Raw genomic sequence first — 17,136 nt, 5'->3', positions numbered from 1 at the left:
GGGATTGTTTTTTAAAATCCGAAAAAAATTGATTCCTTGTCCTCAGAAAATTGAAAACAAATAGAATGTCCTTTATCAAAACAAAATAAAAAAAAATAGATGGAGCCTACAATATTAGATTCCATTATCCTTCATGAACGCAAGGATTTACTGAACTCCGCCATGCTATTAACATAGTATGCTGGTCCCAAGCCCAGGTAAAGGAGGAGGGTTTGAGGCAACGTACTCTGTACTATCCTCAGTAAAACAAAAATAAAATGCTGAGATCAGGGAAAGAGATAAATAGAGTATAGTTGGAGGTATTCTACTATGCTAAATCCTACCTGATCTCTCTTGGTGACAGGCCCCGCGACAGGTCGACCAAGAAAATGCATAGAATGTCGTTACAAACATGATGATCGGATTAAGTCACAGGCCTCGGAGAAATGCTAGGGCGTCCACCTCAGTCGACGCGGCAGGACGGGCCCCGGTCCTGTCGAGAAATGGGCAAGGGTTCTTGACGCATGGACGGCGTCAGGACGTAAGCAAGTTAGTCCGCACACAACGAACAAAACAAATACGTGTCTGCACGCTAAATGTTGGTACTCAAACTGGAAAGACCGAGGAACTCTCAAGAGCCCTTCGGAAAAGGTGCATTGACATCTGCGCTCTGCAAGAAACCCGATGGTCTGGTTCCAAAAGCTGCGACATTCAACGCGAACGCGGTAAAAATGGCTACAAACTTCTCTATTTTGGTAACCCACACACTCAATATGGTGTTGGCATTGCCATCTCAGAGGGTTTCCGTGATGCCATTAAAGAAGTCGAACGATTTGATGATCGGCTGATGAAGCTCACCATTATATCAGCTGATCGTACTATTCACTTCTTCACCGCGTATGCACCACAGACAGGTGGACCTGATGCCGAGAAAGATGGCTTCTGGCAACTTCTCGATGAAAAGACTTGTCACGTGCCTGCTGACGATTACATAATCATTGCCGGCGACCTTAATGGTCATGTGGGTGAAAAGGCAAACGGTAACAGGTGCCATGGGAGAAAGGGGTTCGGAGCGCGCAATGAAGGTGGCGAGCGTATAATCGATTTTGCGGACACCCATAACCTTGTACTTATGAATACATGGTTCATCAAACGATTGTCTCGTCTTCCCACATTTTATAGTGGGAACAATAAAACGCAAATCGACTATATTCTCATAAGACGCCAACATTTTACCACTGTCACTGATTGCAAAGTCGTTCCCTATGAGACCATCGCACCTCAACATCGGCCGTTGATTGCTGTCCTGCGAATCAAGCCACCGATAAAACAGCGTGAGGAACGCACTGACCCGCCGCGCATTAAATGGTGGTGATTTGGTGAGAAGAAAGAAGAAGAGGTCTCACTCATACGATTGCCAACCATTACGAATGTGGAAGAATCATGGAACCAAATGAAAGACACGATCCACAAAGCGGCCTCTGCAACCCTCGGGGTCACCAAGCCGGGTAAGCGGTACATCAACCGAGATACTTGGCTTTGGAGTGATGATGTTGAAATGAAGGTCCGTGAAAAGAAACGCCCCTACCACAAATTTCTCGACGATAAAACGCCTGCTAATTGACAAATTTATAAGAATGCCAACCGGGAAGCAAAGAAAGCGGTCACTGTCACCCGAGCGAACCATTTCAAAAATCTTTACGATAAACTGGACACTCGGGATGGCGAGAGAGATCTGTATCGACTTGCTAAAAGCCGTGATGAACGCACACAGGATATCGAACACTTCTGTTGTGTTAATGACAAGAACGGTACTTTGCTTACCAACCGTCGAGCCGCAACGGATAGATGGCGAGAATACTTCGAGCAGATTTCAACTGAAGAATTTGCTCATCCTCCACTTCCACAATCATTGCCGACATTTGGAGCAGTTCCACCAGTCAGCGCAACTGAAGTCGAGGAGGCAATAAAACAAATGAAATCAGGGAAAGCAACAGGACCTGACGACATCGCATCTGAGCTCTGGAAAGCGAAGAGCTGGGACCCAACACTGTGGCTCAGTGAATTCTTTAACCGGGTTATTCAAGAAGGAAGAACACCATCTGACTGGCAAGAAAGTACCACTGTTCCAATCTGGAAAAAGAAAGGTAGCCCAGCAGAATGTTCAAATTACCGTCCGATCCGGTTACTTTCCCATACCATGAAGATTTTTGAACGCATTCTTGACAACCGTATTCGCGAAATCGTTGAAATAACCGTGAATCAAGCCGGATTTGTCAAGAACTGCGGAACTACTGACGCAGTACACGCTGCGCGGCTACTCATGGAGAAACACCGTGAGAAGCATCGCCCTCTTTACATTGCCTTTCTGGATCTAGAGAAAGCGTTTGACCGTGTACCACAGGAACTCATCTGGTATGCTTTACGACAACACTTCGTGCCAGAAGAACTCGTGCGCTGGGTTCAATTGCTCTACCACGATCCGAAAAGTAAAGTTCGAAGTATGGCGGGTGTATCAAAACCGCTTCGTGTCTCTGTTGGAGTTCATCAAGGAAGTGCCCTCTCACCACTCCTCTTTGTCCTTGTTATGGACACCGTCACACGAGATATCCAACGTCCAGCGCCCTACACACTGCTTTATGCAGATGATGTTTTCCTATCATCTGATAGCAAAAATTATCTCGAGCAACTTGTTCAAAAATGGAATGATCGCCTCATCCAACACGGTCTCAGATTGAATTTAAACAAAACTGAATTTTTGACGACCGATCCCCTTGAAACAGGCACAATCACTGCCAGCGGCAGTGATCTGCCCAGAACTGAGCGATTTAAATACCTCGGGTCAACGCTATCAGCCAATGGAGAGCTGCGTTATGAAATTGCTTCACGCATTAACGCAACCTGGATGAAGTGGCGTTCCACAACTGGTGTCCTTTGTGATCGACGTATCAACGAACGTCTCAAATCTAAAATTTACCGCAATGTCGTCCGTCCAGTCGCTCTCTATGGTTCTGAGTGTTGGCCGACCATAAAAGACAATGAACGGCGTCTCGCGGTAATGGAGACGAAGATGCTACGTTGGACTAGTGGCGTCACACGTTTAGATCACAGCCGAAATGAGGATATCCGCGATCGTTATGGGGTTGCACCGATCGTGGAAAAGTTGCGAGAGAGGCGTCTTCGATGGTATGGTCACGCAATTCGTGCAAACGAGAATTCACTTGCAAAGATTGGTCTGAACATCGAAGTCGATGGTAAACGACCAAAAGGTAGACCTAAGCAACGGTGTCTTGATACGCTGGATGGGGATTTGAAAGCCTCGAGATTGCACCCAGATCAGGCATCCGATAGAGCCAAATGGGGAAGCCGATCACGACGAGCCGACCCCGCTTGTGAACGGGACAAAGGCTGAAGAAAAAGAAGAAGAACGCAAGGATTTACTGTATGAAGTAACTCAACTAATGCAGGCTAACATCCTTGCAATCATAGACTCAAGAAGCTCTCTTGATCCAATTATTTACATAAAATGTTCTGGTAAACCATAAAAGCTGTGGAAACTGACTGACTGACACCTGCAATAAAGGGCAAGATATGTTGCAGTTTCTTTAGTCCAGATACCCTTGTCATAGTGTTAACTTTAGAAGTTGTCATTTGTCTTACCAAGGACAAAATCTTCGATAATAATAATAGTCATTGGTACGACAATCGATTGGATCTGGGCCTTAAGCATTTTAGAGCACTTCATTCAAGGCTGTAACAGAACACCACATGGTTAGCGTACCATCATTCATGATTATTACCCTTATTTGGCTCAGGTGCTAGGTCGACTGATATCCGAGATCCCGTAACGATGCAAATCCTTCTGCCGCCAGCGGCCAGCTGTAACCACTAAGATACAATTCAAACAATTACACGAATACAAAACAAATTTAATTTGAAATGATCCATTTCCGCCAGACCCTGTCTTGTTACAGTCATAACTTAGTTCGACGACTCTTTACCCCTTGGCCCCATTGAAGGGCACTCAATCTATGAGGCAACCAGACAAACGTAATTGACATTCAAAATTACTAGCCACCCTTGGCATTGTTCCAGAAAAGAAAGGGTAGTAGCAGGAAATTCGAAACCAAATGGGCCCCTCAAAAGGGTTACGCTTTACTTCGCAGAAGAATAAGCTTTGGGCGGCATTGACTATAGCCCAAACGCAGCGTTGTCAAAATTATGATCATAAGTCATATGAGTACCAGTTGGACCAGATTAGTTGTTGTAGTGGCCTGTTTTCTTCAACTTCCATTGGAAGTGCTTATATTTTAATAAGAGAGCGAAAAAACAAAAACAATCAAATTCCTCAAAAATGTTGATAGCGAAGCAATTGGAAGAATATTTGAACAGAAAATTTTTTCTAGGAAGTTTTGACTCCTTTGGATGAATGGTCTTGGAACTTCTGCAGCTTACTTTCCTGGAAAAGCAGATGGTTTCTCCCTCTATCTTTCCAGACCATCTCCATCGTCGAACGTTTACCTGCAAATCTTTCAAAATTTGGTACCTAACCGCCTCCAAAATTTTTACTTTTCCATTTTTTTGGTTAAAAATTAATTTGAGTTGAGTTTTTATTTGACTTTCCCCTTAACTAGATTCATGGAACTGACGAAGGAACACGAACACGTTGAAAACTTGAAGACCGAAGCTTTAAGTACCAAAGGTTTTATGGACAAACATACGTGGGCCTCTCCTGCAGATGAAGCATCAACAAATGATCTTCACAATCACCTGAATCATAAATACGGCCAGAAACATACTTGGCCCCAGTCGCAAAAGGAGTCGGAACCGCAGGTTTGACGATGAATGTAAGCTAGCAACGGAACGAGTAATGTTTCATTCTCAAAGAACGCGGGCACGCGCGGAGACTTATCACGAACTCCGTCGAGCGGAAAAGCAACTTCACAGACGGAAAAAGGAAACCTGGGAGAACCAACAGGTCTGTGAAGTCGAAAAGTACAGGGAGCAACCGCACCAGGCGCGGAAGTTTTACCAACAAGTCAGCAGGATGAAGCCTTACATACCTCGATGTATAAGATATTCGCCACTATTTTACTAGTCCGGATAGCCCCCTACGTTCAGAACACCATTGACCCATACCAAAGAGGTTTCACTCCAGGCAAGTCAGCAACAGATCAGATTTTCTCTGTGCGGCAAGCGATAAAAAAACTGTTGGAAGATGGACATCAGTTGCACCATCTATTTATCGACTTTAAAACCGCCTACGATAGCATAGCCAGGGTAAAACTGTACACTGGGTACAACTGTAAAACCAGCAGGATCACTCTCAAGACCATTCGATATCAACAACGGTCTACGACAACGCGATGCCCTATCATGCGTCTTCTTTAATCCAGCCCTGGAGAAAGTGATGCTAATGTAAATGCAAGAGGTACGATCCTCTTTAAGTCCACCCAACTACTGGCCTATGCTGATGGTATCGACATTATGGGAAGAACAACCATTGCACAGTAATGAAGGCAAGGTAAAGCACATGATGGTAACGTCAGCACCAAAAACCAACCAATCAACAACATCAAACCGCACTGGTCAAACTGGAAGAATAAAGATAAGAGACTAGAATTCTGAGATCGTTGATAATGTCTGCTATCTAGGGTCAAAAATAACAACCGATAACAGATACGATGATGAAATCCGCGCACGGGTGTTGACATTCAACAGAGCCTATTTCAGCTTACAAAATTTATTCCGCTCGAAGCGTCTTACCACATGGTCAAATCTCTTACTGTACAAGACAATGATCTTGCCAGTCCTCATGTATTCCTCGGAGACTTGGGTCCTTAGCAAGAAAAAATGCGAACTCTTGGCCGGTTGTAGGTATATCGAATTGGTGGACCTCTGCGCAAAACCGGGATGTCTGGAGTTTCCTTATTAAGACAGGCCTAGACCGGATACCGATTGTTGCGCCGTTGATGATGATGGTTATGAACTGCCGTGCGTTTTTCGTCCTTGGATCTTGCCAAGACGTACAACCAAATCTCTGTCGTTCCCGAAGACATTCCGAAAATAGCTTTGAATTCATCAGGATGGCTTTCGACTTGTGCAACGCTGGGCCGATGTTCATTCACTCTGCTTTGGAAAACTTGAGCTTTTGTTTCGTCTACATAAATTATGTTTTGGTCACTTCCTCTTCAGGATCTGAGCACTTGGAACATCTCGAGTGCATATTTCGACATCTGCTTGAGGCCGGACTTGTCTTAAAAAATTTAGATTTCTCCGGGACTTGAATTGAAGTTTACTTCTGATATCAAACACATGTCTGGAAGGGACAATGTGGTTGCAGAGCCTTTTTCGCGAATCTCGGAGGTTACAGTCTCCGCCCCGATTGATTGTACAGCAATCGCCGAGCCACAAAAAGGCGACGCAGAGCCTAAAGGTAAACTGTAAATGCAATTTGGAGGGTTTATCTATTTGCGCCTCAAACCCTTATTTACTCTACGAGACCTCAGAGAAGGAGCCCAGGCCATTCATTCCGGCCGATTTTCGCAGGAAAGCATTTTAAGCAATACACGATCTTGCGGACCTAGGAATAAGGACAACAAACCGGTTAGTTACTAAAAGTATTTTTCATGAACAAGGACGTAAACTCTTGGGCTAAACACTGCATCGCGCGTCAGAAATGCGAAGTCAACAAGCACGTTAGAAAGAAAACCGGTGTATTCTCTAGGTCAACCAAGCGCTTCCACACCACTCATTTAAACAGCATCGGCCCTTTACGAGACTCGCATGGATTTAAGTATTGCCTCTCAATTATCGATAGGTTCACGCGGTAGCCTGAAGCAATATCTCTGACTGACATTATGACCGAGGCCCTGTGTCGAGAGTGGATTCTGCGCTACGGTGTTTCAGCTGTAATCATCACTGACTAGGGAATGCAATTCGAATCTACTCTTTACGAGAAGTTAGGGAAGCTCAAATTCACTCATCTCTGACTGACATTATGACCGAGGCCCTCTGTCGAGAGTGGATTCTGCGTTACGGTGTTTCAGCTGTAATCATCACTGACTAGGGAATGCAATTCGAATCTACTCTTTACGAGAAGTTAGGGAAGCTCAAATTCGCTCAGTGACCCTCATTGGCGGGATCACGTGGTTAGTTTGCTTTGCTGAAGCCGGTGCGGTTTCAGCTGGGGGCGGGGTGACATGGCGGACCTGAACGGCATTATGAATTCACCTCTGCAGCTACATTCATTGGCCATAGAAACAGCTCACGGCCTGACACGAGACTGGGGTGACAAATGTCAAGAATGACATTTTGCAACACTCGGGACCCATCCGTCGACCAGCTAAGGCCCCCAAGAATTCTGTCGACCCGTTGACCCCATTAAAAAGCAAAATGTAGTTTAAACTATTATTTAATTAGTTTGTGAATAATATAGTAAAAGTTTTTATTTGGGAAACTGTCGCCAAAAGGTCATTCACTGCGTGACAAACATCATGGAACCAGGCTAAAAATGGGCGGGGAATACAGAGGTTTACATTGCTAATTGGCAAATTTATAAGAATGCCAACCGGGAAGCAAAGAAAGCGGTCGCTGTCACCCGAGCGAACCATTTCAAAAATCTTTACGATAAACTGGACATTCGGCATGGCGAGAGAGATCTGTATCGATTTGCTAAAAGCCGTGATGAATGCACGCAGGATATCGAACACTTCTGTTGTGTTAATGACAAGAACGGTACTTTGCTTACCAACCGTCGAGCCGCAACGGATAGATGGCGAGAATACTTCGAGCAGATTTCAACTGAAGAATTTGCTCATCCTCCACTTCCACAATCATTGCCGACGTTTGGAGCAGTTCCACCAGTCAGCGCAACTGAAGTCGAGGAGGCAATAAAACAAATGAAATCGGGGAAAGCAACAGGACCTGACGACATCGCATCTGAGCTCTGGAAAGCGAAGAGTTGGGACCCAACACTGTGGCTCAGTGAATTCTTTAACCGGGTTATTCAGGAAGGAAGAACACCATCTGGCTGGCAAGAAAGTACCACTGTTCCAATATGGAAAAAGAAAGGTAGTCCAGCAGAATGTTCAAATTGCCGTCCGATCCGGTTACTTTCCCATACCATGAAGATTTTTGAACGCATTCTTGACAACCGTATTCGAGAAATCGTTGAAATAACCGTGAATCAAGCCGGATTTGTCAAGAACTGCGGAACTACTGACGCAATACACGCTGCGCGGTTACTCATGGAGAAACACCGTGAGAAGCATCGCCCTCTTTACATTGCCTTTCTGGATCTAGAGAAAGCGTTTGACCGTGTACCACACGAACTCATCTGGTATGCTTTACGACAATACTTCATGCCAGAAGAACTCGTGCGCTGGATTCAATTGCTCTACCACGATCCGAAAAGTAAAATTCGAAGTATGGCGGGTGTATCAAAACCGCTTCGTGTCTCTGTTGGAGTTCATCAAGGAAGTGCCCTCTCACCACTCCTCTTTGTCCTTGTTATGGACACTGTCACACGAGATATCCAACGTCCAGCGCCCTGCACACTGCTTTATGCAGATGATGTTTTCCTAGCATCTGATAGCAAAAATGATCTCGAGCAACTTGTTCAAAAATGGAATGATCGCCTCATGCAACACGGTCTCAGATTGAATTTAAACAAAACTGAATTTTTGACGACCGATCCCCATGAAACAGGCACAATCACTGTCAGCGGCAGTGATCTGCCCAGAACTGAGCGATTTAAATACCTTGGGTCAACGCTATCAGTCAATGGAGAGTTGCGTTATGAAATTGCTTCACGCATTAACGCAACCTGGATGAAGTGACGTTCCACAACTGGTGTCCTTTGTGATCGACGTATCAACGAACGTCTCAAATCTAAAATTTACCGCAATGTCGTCCGTCCAGTCGCTCTCTATGGTTCTGAGTGTTGGGCGACCATAAAAGACAATGAACGGCGTCTCGCGGTAATGGAGACGAAGATGCTACGTTGGACTGGTGGCGTCACACGTTTAGATCACATCCGAAATGGGGATATCCGCGATCGTTATGGGGTTGCACCGATCGTGGAAAAGTTGCGAGAGAGGCGTCTTCGATGGTATGGTCACGCAATTCGTGCAAACGAGAATTCACTAGCAAAGATTGGTCTGAACATCGAAGTCGATGGTAAACGACCAAAAGGCAGATCTAAGCAACGGTGGCTTGATACGCTGGATGGGGATTTGAAAGCCTCGAGATTGCACCCAGATCAGGCATTCGATAGAGCCAAATGGCGAAGCCGATCACGACGAGCCGACCCCGCTTGTGAACGGGACAAAGGCTGAAGAAAAAAGATACTGAACGTAATCATTTGGATTACGCGAAATCACACTGTGCCGAGCTATGATTTAATGCAGTTGTATAGGTTCAGCTTGGGATAATCACCTAAATGTTCTAAAAAGCAAGGTCGAACCGAAGATGCACACATTTTCTTCACTTGACCAAGATTTGAAAATTCAAAGAGAAAAATTGGTAAGATGCAGTGTGAAACGCGGTAGTTGTAACTGTAAAACAGATCCACCATCGACTAAAAAAAGCAGAAGCAGAACGGATGAATAGAAGTTAACCTTTAAGTACCAACGCATGGTCTGAGAGGCACTTGACTTGTTTATTTATCCCTTTCCTCGCACAACACCGCAACCAGTCATCATCAGATAAAGATGCTCCGCTTTCAAGGCTGGATTATTTTAGAAGGTGGTGTAAATCACTTCCAAACAGATCATCAGTTAGAACGTCACGACACAATATTATTGCCTAAGTACTTATATCGTAAAACCGTGAATTCTCCTTTTCGATCGCGGCATACAAGCAAAAGCGGGGTGTATTCTTTTCTTGTTCATCAAATATAGTCATTTCCGAATCTGGTATAATTTTTGACATTTGTTGGAGAGATGAGGAGTACGGGGGGCCCAAATTGACCATTTCTTTCATGGATCCATTCTCAGAAACTACGCAACCTACAAATCTGAAAAAAAATGAAGAGACTGCCACTATATAGTGCCTAGGTTGCGAAATATTCCGAACATTAATAATTGATTGCAAAAACTCCTTTTAGTTCATCCTAGAATCATGGATATGGTAATATAGGCAAAAGCATAGAGCATGATTCTACCAAGTTTGGTGGAAATCTCACTATTACTAGCAAAGTTACAGTAGGTCAAAGTTGTCACTTTTGTGCAAATTCAGGTGAAATCCAGGTGACCTTATGGCAAGCTCTCCACTATGATAGCCACGGTCGACAAGACTATGTTTCCCTCATGACATGTCCGAGCAAGGTATAGTCAGCGCCCCATTTTGCAATCAGGTCACTCATCACGGTCACAATGCCACCATTAGGAAGTATCTTCTGCGACGATCAACAATCGACTGGTTGAAAATGGTTAGCTTGATTCTCGGAAAAACATTTCAAATTCATACTTCAAAAACCAGAAGTTAACATTTTGGTGGTACGGATCCATCTGATTTCAATAACTCTGGTCTCCTTTTGGTATTTCTAATGTTTGTTTTTGATTATCCATAAGCCGGCATATTATTGCAAGTGGTGATTCAGAATCCGCCAAGAAAGTGTTGAAAGGTAGTCACTCTACCCTATAATATGGAATTCTTCCGTTTTCAACCAAATGCCTTAATGGGACAACTCGTGGTCCTGAGTTATCTTTCCTATATCACAAGTTTCGATTCCCACTGTTGTCAAAATTTGAGTTTACTTTTCATATCGACTCTGGAAACGATTGAAAGTATTGTTCGACAAGAGAATTATGGGAGTCATTCATAACTCCTCCTCTGTATCTTTCCACAAATGCATGCAACTTACCACGGTCCATTTGGCAAAGAAACCCTGGGAGCTTATGTCGATGTCATCAGTAAAAATTATTGACAGAACCCATTAATAGATCAATAATACTAAAAATATTTCGACGACATTAATATGTAATAAGAATCTACTCAGCTTGTACCAGTTCAGCCCTTCACATGTACACAGCATATGTGATTCTTCGACAAAATCCACCCTTTTTCTCACCCAACCCCATGGGTTGGGATTATTGAGACTATGTATAGTATCTCAGTGCAGCCAAGGCCAATATTAAATCAACAACAGAAGATTCCAAATTCCAAACCTTCTAGGACCAACAGTGGACAATCGCCTGCCCCATCGCATTAAATATTAATGAGCTCCTTTTGATTTTTTAATGGACGAAAAAAAAAAATGTATTCCAGAATTCCATTATAGAAATTACTCCACATTTTCTCGTCGTTCCATTGAGTCGTAATATATTCTAATTCATTCAGATTTGTACGGCACATGTGCTGGGAAGTATATTTTGAAAGCGCCACATTGTATCGTAATTACCATACTTTATCGCATGGAATAGAATAGAAAATTTGCATTAATGTTTATGTAGTTGATGGCAGGAAATGAGAGAGAGGCTGTGCCGTGAGTCGAGGTGCCAAGGTAGGAGTGGAAACTTGATTTCGGGGAATTCACCCTCTATTTTTCTTTCCGATTTTCTTTACAACAAATAAGTATATCATAAAAGATACCGTTGTGAAAAATAGATACATTTCTCGGCTTGAATGTATGCAGCATTTATTGAAAAACAGCTCCCATTATTAGGAAAACTGCGCAAAGAGTAATCGAAGTTTTATTAGGAGAGTTCACTCAATTTAACAATTTTTCAGCCCCAACCAAATAGAACAAAAAAAAATCTTTAAATTCCCCAACTTAGAGGAAAATTGACACTATATTTTCGCAATCTCCCTGTCTATCTTTGATTGCAATTAACGAGTAAAATGTTCTTTACAATTGTTGGTCCATACTCGTATCTTTAAAAAGTTATCTTCAGATACTTCGTGTAAGGTATATTTCGTCCTCCAAAAACACGGAATTAGAGCTAATTGCATATAGTCAAATTTAGATAAACAAACCCCGTGCTGTCTAGGAAAAAAACAACTTCAATATTTAAGCCTAACCTACCAACCTATATTTCCTACAAGATAACCTTGCAAAATCTAGTTTTTCCCAACATTTGGAAAGTATAAATCAATAGAGTTGGCAGTATTTCAACCGACCTTATTCTACGTACCCGTTCACCATTTTGTAATTGTGATTCCATCGCGTTTATGTCAGATTTCAAACGTAACATCTGTGATTCAACTCGCGCATTCTCACGTTGCAACTCTGAAATTTCAGCTTCCAATGTGGTTAAATCTTCATTACTTTGTGGGGTGTCCTGTCCTGTGGGATTGGTTTGAGTTCCAGATGGTCCATTTATCGACGAAACATTCGTTGTTTGATTGGGTGCTGATGTTGTAGTTTGTGACGTATTTCCACCATTCGCTGCATTCATTATCATTTCCATACCTGTAACAATAGAATGTATAAAATTACATTCATTATTAGTTCTTGCTTGAAGCAGAGCAATATATCGAGGTTATTGAGGGTTGTTTCAGTGCAAACAAATAGGAACTTAAAAATGTGTCATTCAAATATTTAATTTTTAGCTAAGAGAGCGGCTACAAATAATAAGTCCTCCGTTAAAATTGGTCACAAATAATTGCCGATCACCACTTTGTGAAGTATAGCCCATGAACTACACCCACTCACCACCGTTCCTGAGATGCGCTTTAACTCCCCCCACCAGCGGCTCTATTTTAACACAGGGGATCTACCTCTCAACATTGTCGAGGAGATGCTGAGGAGTGCTGACAGGTGGAGCCGTGTTGCCCACTACTTTCGGGTCCTTCTCGTTCCTAAGAAGATAGAGCTCGACCGGTGGAGGAGCCTGGAACTGACAGTTCCCTTCCTCCTATCTCCTCCCGTTGGTAAATGGAATTCCCTGATTTGAAGGCTCCGCAAGGCGGTAGTGTTCGGGGACTACTCCGAAGTAATATGACAAACGGTTCCAGGCTGGCTCTCTGATGATGGGGAGGTATTTACTTAGCAGTCCGACGATCGTTGCAGAAGTCGAACACTCTATGCCTGTGCGTAAATGCATTCGCCTACCATACCCATTTTCCACTGTTCTGCGCCAAGTCTCCTTGGGGCAACCCACCCGTCCGTCATATTAAGAAAGTGTATTCCACTGCATGGCGTAACCAGGAATGCAATTGCCGCCCCTCCTTAATGTGTGATCTATCCACTGCCACTTTCGCCTTCCGATCGCAGTGCGTATGAGTATCAGGCCTGGGTGTTAACCCAGTTCTTCGTTTAAGATAGCATCAGGCCAGGGTACGCCGATAACACGACGCATACAGATATTCACGAGGGTTTGGAATTTTCGAGTAACAGTGAGATGAGAGATGAGAGATGGGAGATGAGAGATGAGAGATATATATATGCTACTTCGATATAGCAACACAGAGGGAACACTAGCACAGACCAGTCTCAACTTGATTTTTGAGTCAAAATAACTGCTTTTCCAGATGTTAGACAGAGCAGCGAAAGCGGGTCTAGCACTGTTAATGTGTTGGCGAACATCCATTCTGGTGCAACCATTAGCGAAAACTATGCTTTCTAGACATACAAATTGATGAACGCCCTCAATGCCCTGCCCAATAATGCAGATAGGGAGAGAGCGATGACCCGTAAGACCTTCGTTTTGTTAGTGTTTACCTTCAGTTCTACTTGACACTTTTTCCCAATCCAGAACCATTTGGCCAAGGTCAATGACCCCGTGAAAACCCTGAGAGAGCAAGCAGATATCATCAGATGTCATAATCCATTGCATTCCTTTACGTGCTCCGAAAAAAACAAATGGTCGGGCAAATAAAAAATTAAAGACAAGTTTCTGTTTTTAGGACTGAGAGATCCCAGAGTCCGCATTCGTTTAAAGTCGCACCATACCAATTGAACAGAAAGGGTACCTTATTTACCGATGCAAGACCCCCAACTTAAATAAAAATGTTCAACGATGTTCAACAATCTGGTCTAGGCCTGCCTTAATAAGGAACTCCAGACATCCCGGTTTTGCGCCGAGGTCCACCAATTCGAAATCCCTAAAAGCTTTCTGGCGCCCTGACCTACGCCATCGCTCCATCTTAGGCAGGGTCTGCCTCGTCTTCGCTATTTTAGAAAACTGAAACTGGATTTTCATCTACCACGTCGGTATTTGAAGAGTTGCATTTTTCACTCTTCTGATAAGTGTATTAAATTTCTAAAATTGTACCTAATATAATTTGAGGTAATATCCCCCTCCCTCACCTTTAAATACTAGAATTTAAAGGCCCTACGTGATTCCCGAGAAGAATTATACCGGATCACTCACTTTTCTCTATCCTGTAGTCTCAAGCCGCTACAAATGTGACAGAATATCTAGTCTTTTGAGATAATGGTGATGTATTTCTGATTCAAAGTTCAGGCTATTGTTCCTGATACAATTTTCCCCTTTCTCTCTGGTCATTTGGAATACGCACCAGTGACATTTCCTAGCTTTCAATTTCGTACTCCGCAAATGCGTATCCAACCAATGCAAACCTTTGGTTTAGAAGGAGGCTTGAGAATAGGCTACATTGGGTAGTACCTCCCCGTTAAATGTTGTTCCTAGGGCCGAGAGAAAATCCTGGCCCAAAGGTAAAATTATGCGGGCCCGGGGCGACAGTTATATGGACCCCCAGCCATTATATCCTTTCTGCTTTGAAATTTATATTTTCTGCACCCCAAGGAAACGCCAAGGCCGAGGGCTTTCCATCTTTTTTCCTTTGACAAGCCCAGCTTTCACTGGTTTCATTAAGCATTATCGTAGAGGCAAATTAGATTCTTTTGTTTATATTTGGGAGAGATTAGATTTACGTCTGCTACTTGTAGTACAGCCTAACATTAATAGAAAAGGAGTAGCTATATATATACACTTCGGGAACGACTTTCCCCTTTCTTCAGAACAAAGCAACTTCAGGTAGCTTTTGAGTCCACTGATGCGAGCCTTGAGCTTCGAATTCAAGCTGGCTCAGCGAGCTTGAATTCGAAGCTGAAGGCCGGCGTAAGTGGAATCAAAAATAAACGGAACCGGGGGCCGGGGGAGACAGCTGATTAGCGGCAGATGGGATAGGAAATCGGTTTTGCTGGAGGAGGCGATTAGTCGCGAAAAGGGCTGCTGTGTTGTCTTGAAGGGAGTGAGACAGTTTGGTAGCTTGGGAAAATCAGAAATTGACGAGCTCGAATGGTCAACCCCAGTGGGTTCAGGGTGACGTTGAACGAGCAACCAAGCACAGGAATGATCTGATCGCAAATAAGTGATTATTACAGAAGCGACGAAAAAACTCCTATAAAAATTCCATGTCGCAGTAGTCTTCTTCTTCTTTTTCTTCAGCTATTGTCCCATTCACAAACTGGGTCGGCTCGTCGTGATCGGTTTCGCCATTTGGCTCTATCAAATGCCTGATTTGGATGCAATCTTGAGGCTTTTAAATCCCCATCTAGCGTATCAAGCCACCGTTGTTTTGGCCGGCCATCCATCATCCGCGCTTTCTGTGGGTGCCAAGTGCATAGCAAAGTATGCGGAAAATCCTCCAGATTATCGGTTTTGGTCGGAAGGTAATGCAGTCTCTTACGATAATTAGCAAGTCGAAAATCCAGCCATACAGTGGCAGCCTCTAATTTTTTTTTTCACTTAGGTAGTTTCTGACAATGAGTCAGTTAAAGAAATGATCACTTTATTTTCCTTTCTTTTTCTTGCTGGATTTTATTATTTTCTATTTATTTATTTTTGTTATGAATTATTTTTTTACCTTTATTTTTATGATTATTTTAATTTTTATTATTTTATGATTTATTGTATTTTATTACTTTAATTATCATGTGTGATTGGTCTTCCACTCTCCTCCTACTTGATCCCGCAAACCTGACACATATAGGGACATCCATTCTAATAATGGCCTGAGAATGTCGAGGAAGGGAGGGAAACTCATTGAAAACCTCAGGCAGAGGAATCAATGATTGATTGATTGATGTTATCCGTCGTGGATCTTTCACCCCTCGATCGCGGCACCCGGGACCAGAGGTTTACGGCTCCATGCGGGTTGCCGAGCCGTTCTAAAAATCAGTTCAATGTCTGCCTGTCTGTCTGTTTACCTGCCTGTCTGTCCGTTTGCCTGTCTGCCTGCCTATCTGTCGGTCGCGTGCACTTTTCTCAGAAACAGCTATAGCAGTTCGGAGCTGTACGGCCCCAAGCGCGGTCGAGCTGTTTTTTTAAATTTTATTTCCAGGTTCACTTCGCGTGTTTCAATAGGTAGGCGTTTTTGATTTATGTTTCAGGATCCGGTGCGGACCCCGCTACCGGAAAATACACGTGCGTTTTTGTGAAATGACACGTGAGGAATCGAAGTGCTCAAGGAGCCCCCCCCCCCCACCTCGCCCCTCACCTTCCCAAGTCTGGCTAGCACAAAGGCACGTATGGACGGAGCACTTTGATGGAGCTTAAAAATCTACGGGCGAACCATCACGGTAAATTTTGCCATCTTTTCAGGTTTTTGGTATAGCTCTTCCCTCTTAGTCGTCTCAGGTCATTCCAAATGGTCCTTTAACCATCGAAAATTCTATTTTTGTCATTGCACCACGCTATTTGCTTCAAAGCATTTCTGGCTATAAAACGTGAGTACTTAATATGAATTGCGTTAATCTACCACATCAAAGTGGTGAAAGTTTCCTTCCAATTGGTCCGATCCGTCGTTAAGTTAAACGAAAGAACTCGCCGCTGCCGAGATTTGGCCCAATTTTCGCCCTGGTTAAGAGAACCATAATATGTGGCATCACACAAAAGTATTTAGTTGCCAAATTTATTGATTTATTTTTAAGGCCTTGTTTCACACAATCGAACGCAATGAATCGATTCAATGTCTGTTTGTCTATCACACCCGATTTATTCGGAGGCGGTTGAGGCTGTTGGCATGAAATTTTATAAGAACATGCGTTCTTTGGATCTCTTTACGTACAGCAAGTGGTGTCATTTTGTGTTAAATTTAAGGGGGAGGGGGCTCCCCATGCATATGAAATGGGGGTGTTTGACAGATTATGGTGATGTGGGGTATCAAATGAAAGGGTTCAGTTAGTACCTTTCAAAACCGATCTTACTTTTGCTACTAGATGTAACATAGGGGAGTAAGGGCTCA

The 17,136-nt window shown here is 43.4% G+C and overlaps 1 protein-coding gene across 5 annotated transcripts in view; it reads right to left on the bottom strand.

The window, feature by feature from the left end:
• The window catches only part of LOC119657629 (probable serine/threonine-protein kinase DDB_G0282963), a 148,953-nt gene that overhangs the window by 41,547 nt on the left and 90,270 nt on the right, over window positions 1–17,136 (bottom strand). For 3 of the 5 annotated variants that reach the window (XM_038064634.1, XM_038064635.1, XM_038064633.1), the window contains one exon: window positions 12,117–12,394. In XM_038064634.1, coding sequence (XP_037920562.1) covers window positions 12,117–12,394 — 278 coding nt within the window. Of the gene's footprint in view, window positions 1–12,116; window positions 12,395–17,136 lie in introns of those variants that run through there. The other 2 variants (XM_038064636.1, XR_005250151.1) reach the window with 2 other exon arrangements.

Source organism: Hermetia illucens, chromosome 5, assembly GCF_905115235.1.
Source record: "Hermetia illucens chromosome 5, iHerIll2.2.curated.20191125, whole genome shotgun sequence".
NCBI classification, from domain to species: Eukaryota; Metazoa; Arthropoda; class Insecta; order Diptera; family Stratiomyidae; genus Hermetia; species Hermetia illucens.
The sequence above is the reverse complement of the archived record's forward strand: the minus strand, read 5'-3'. Positions and strand labels throughout refer to the sequence as shown.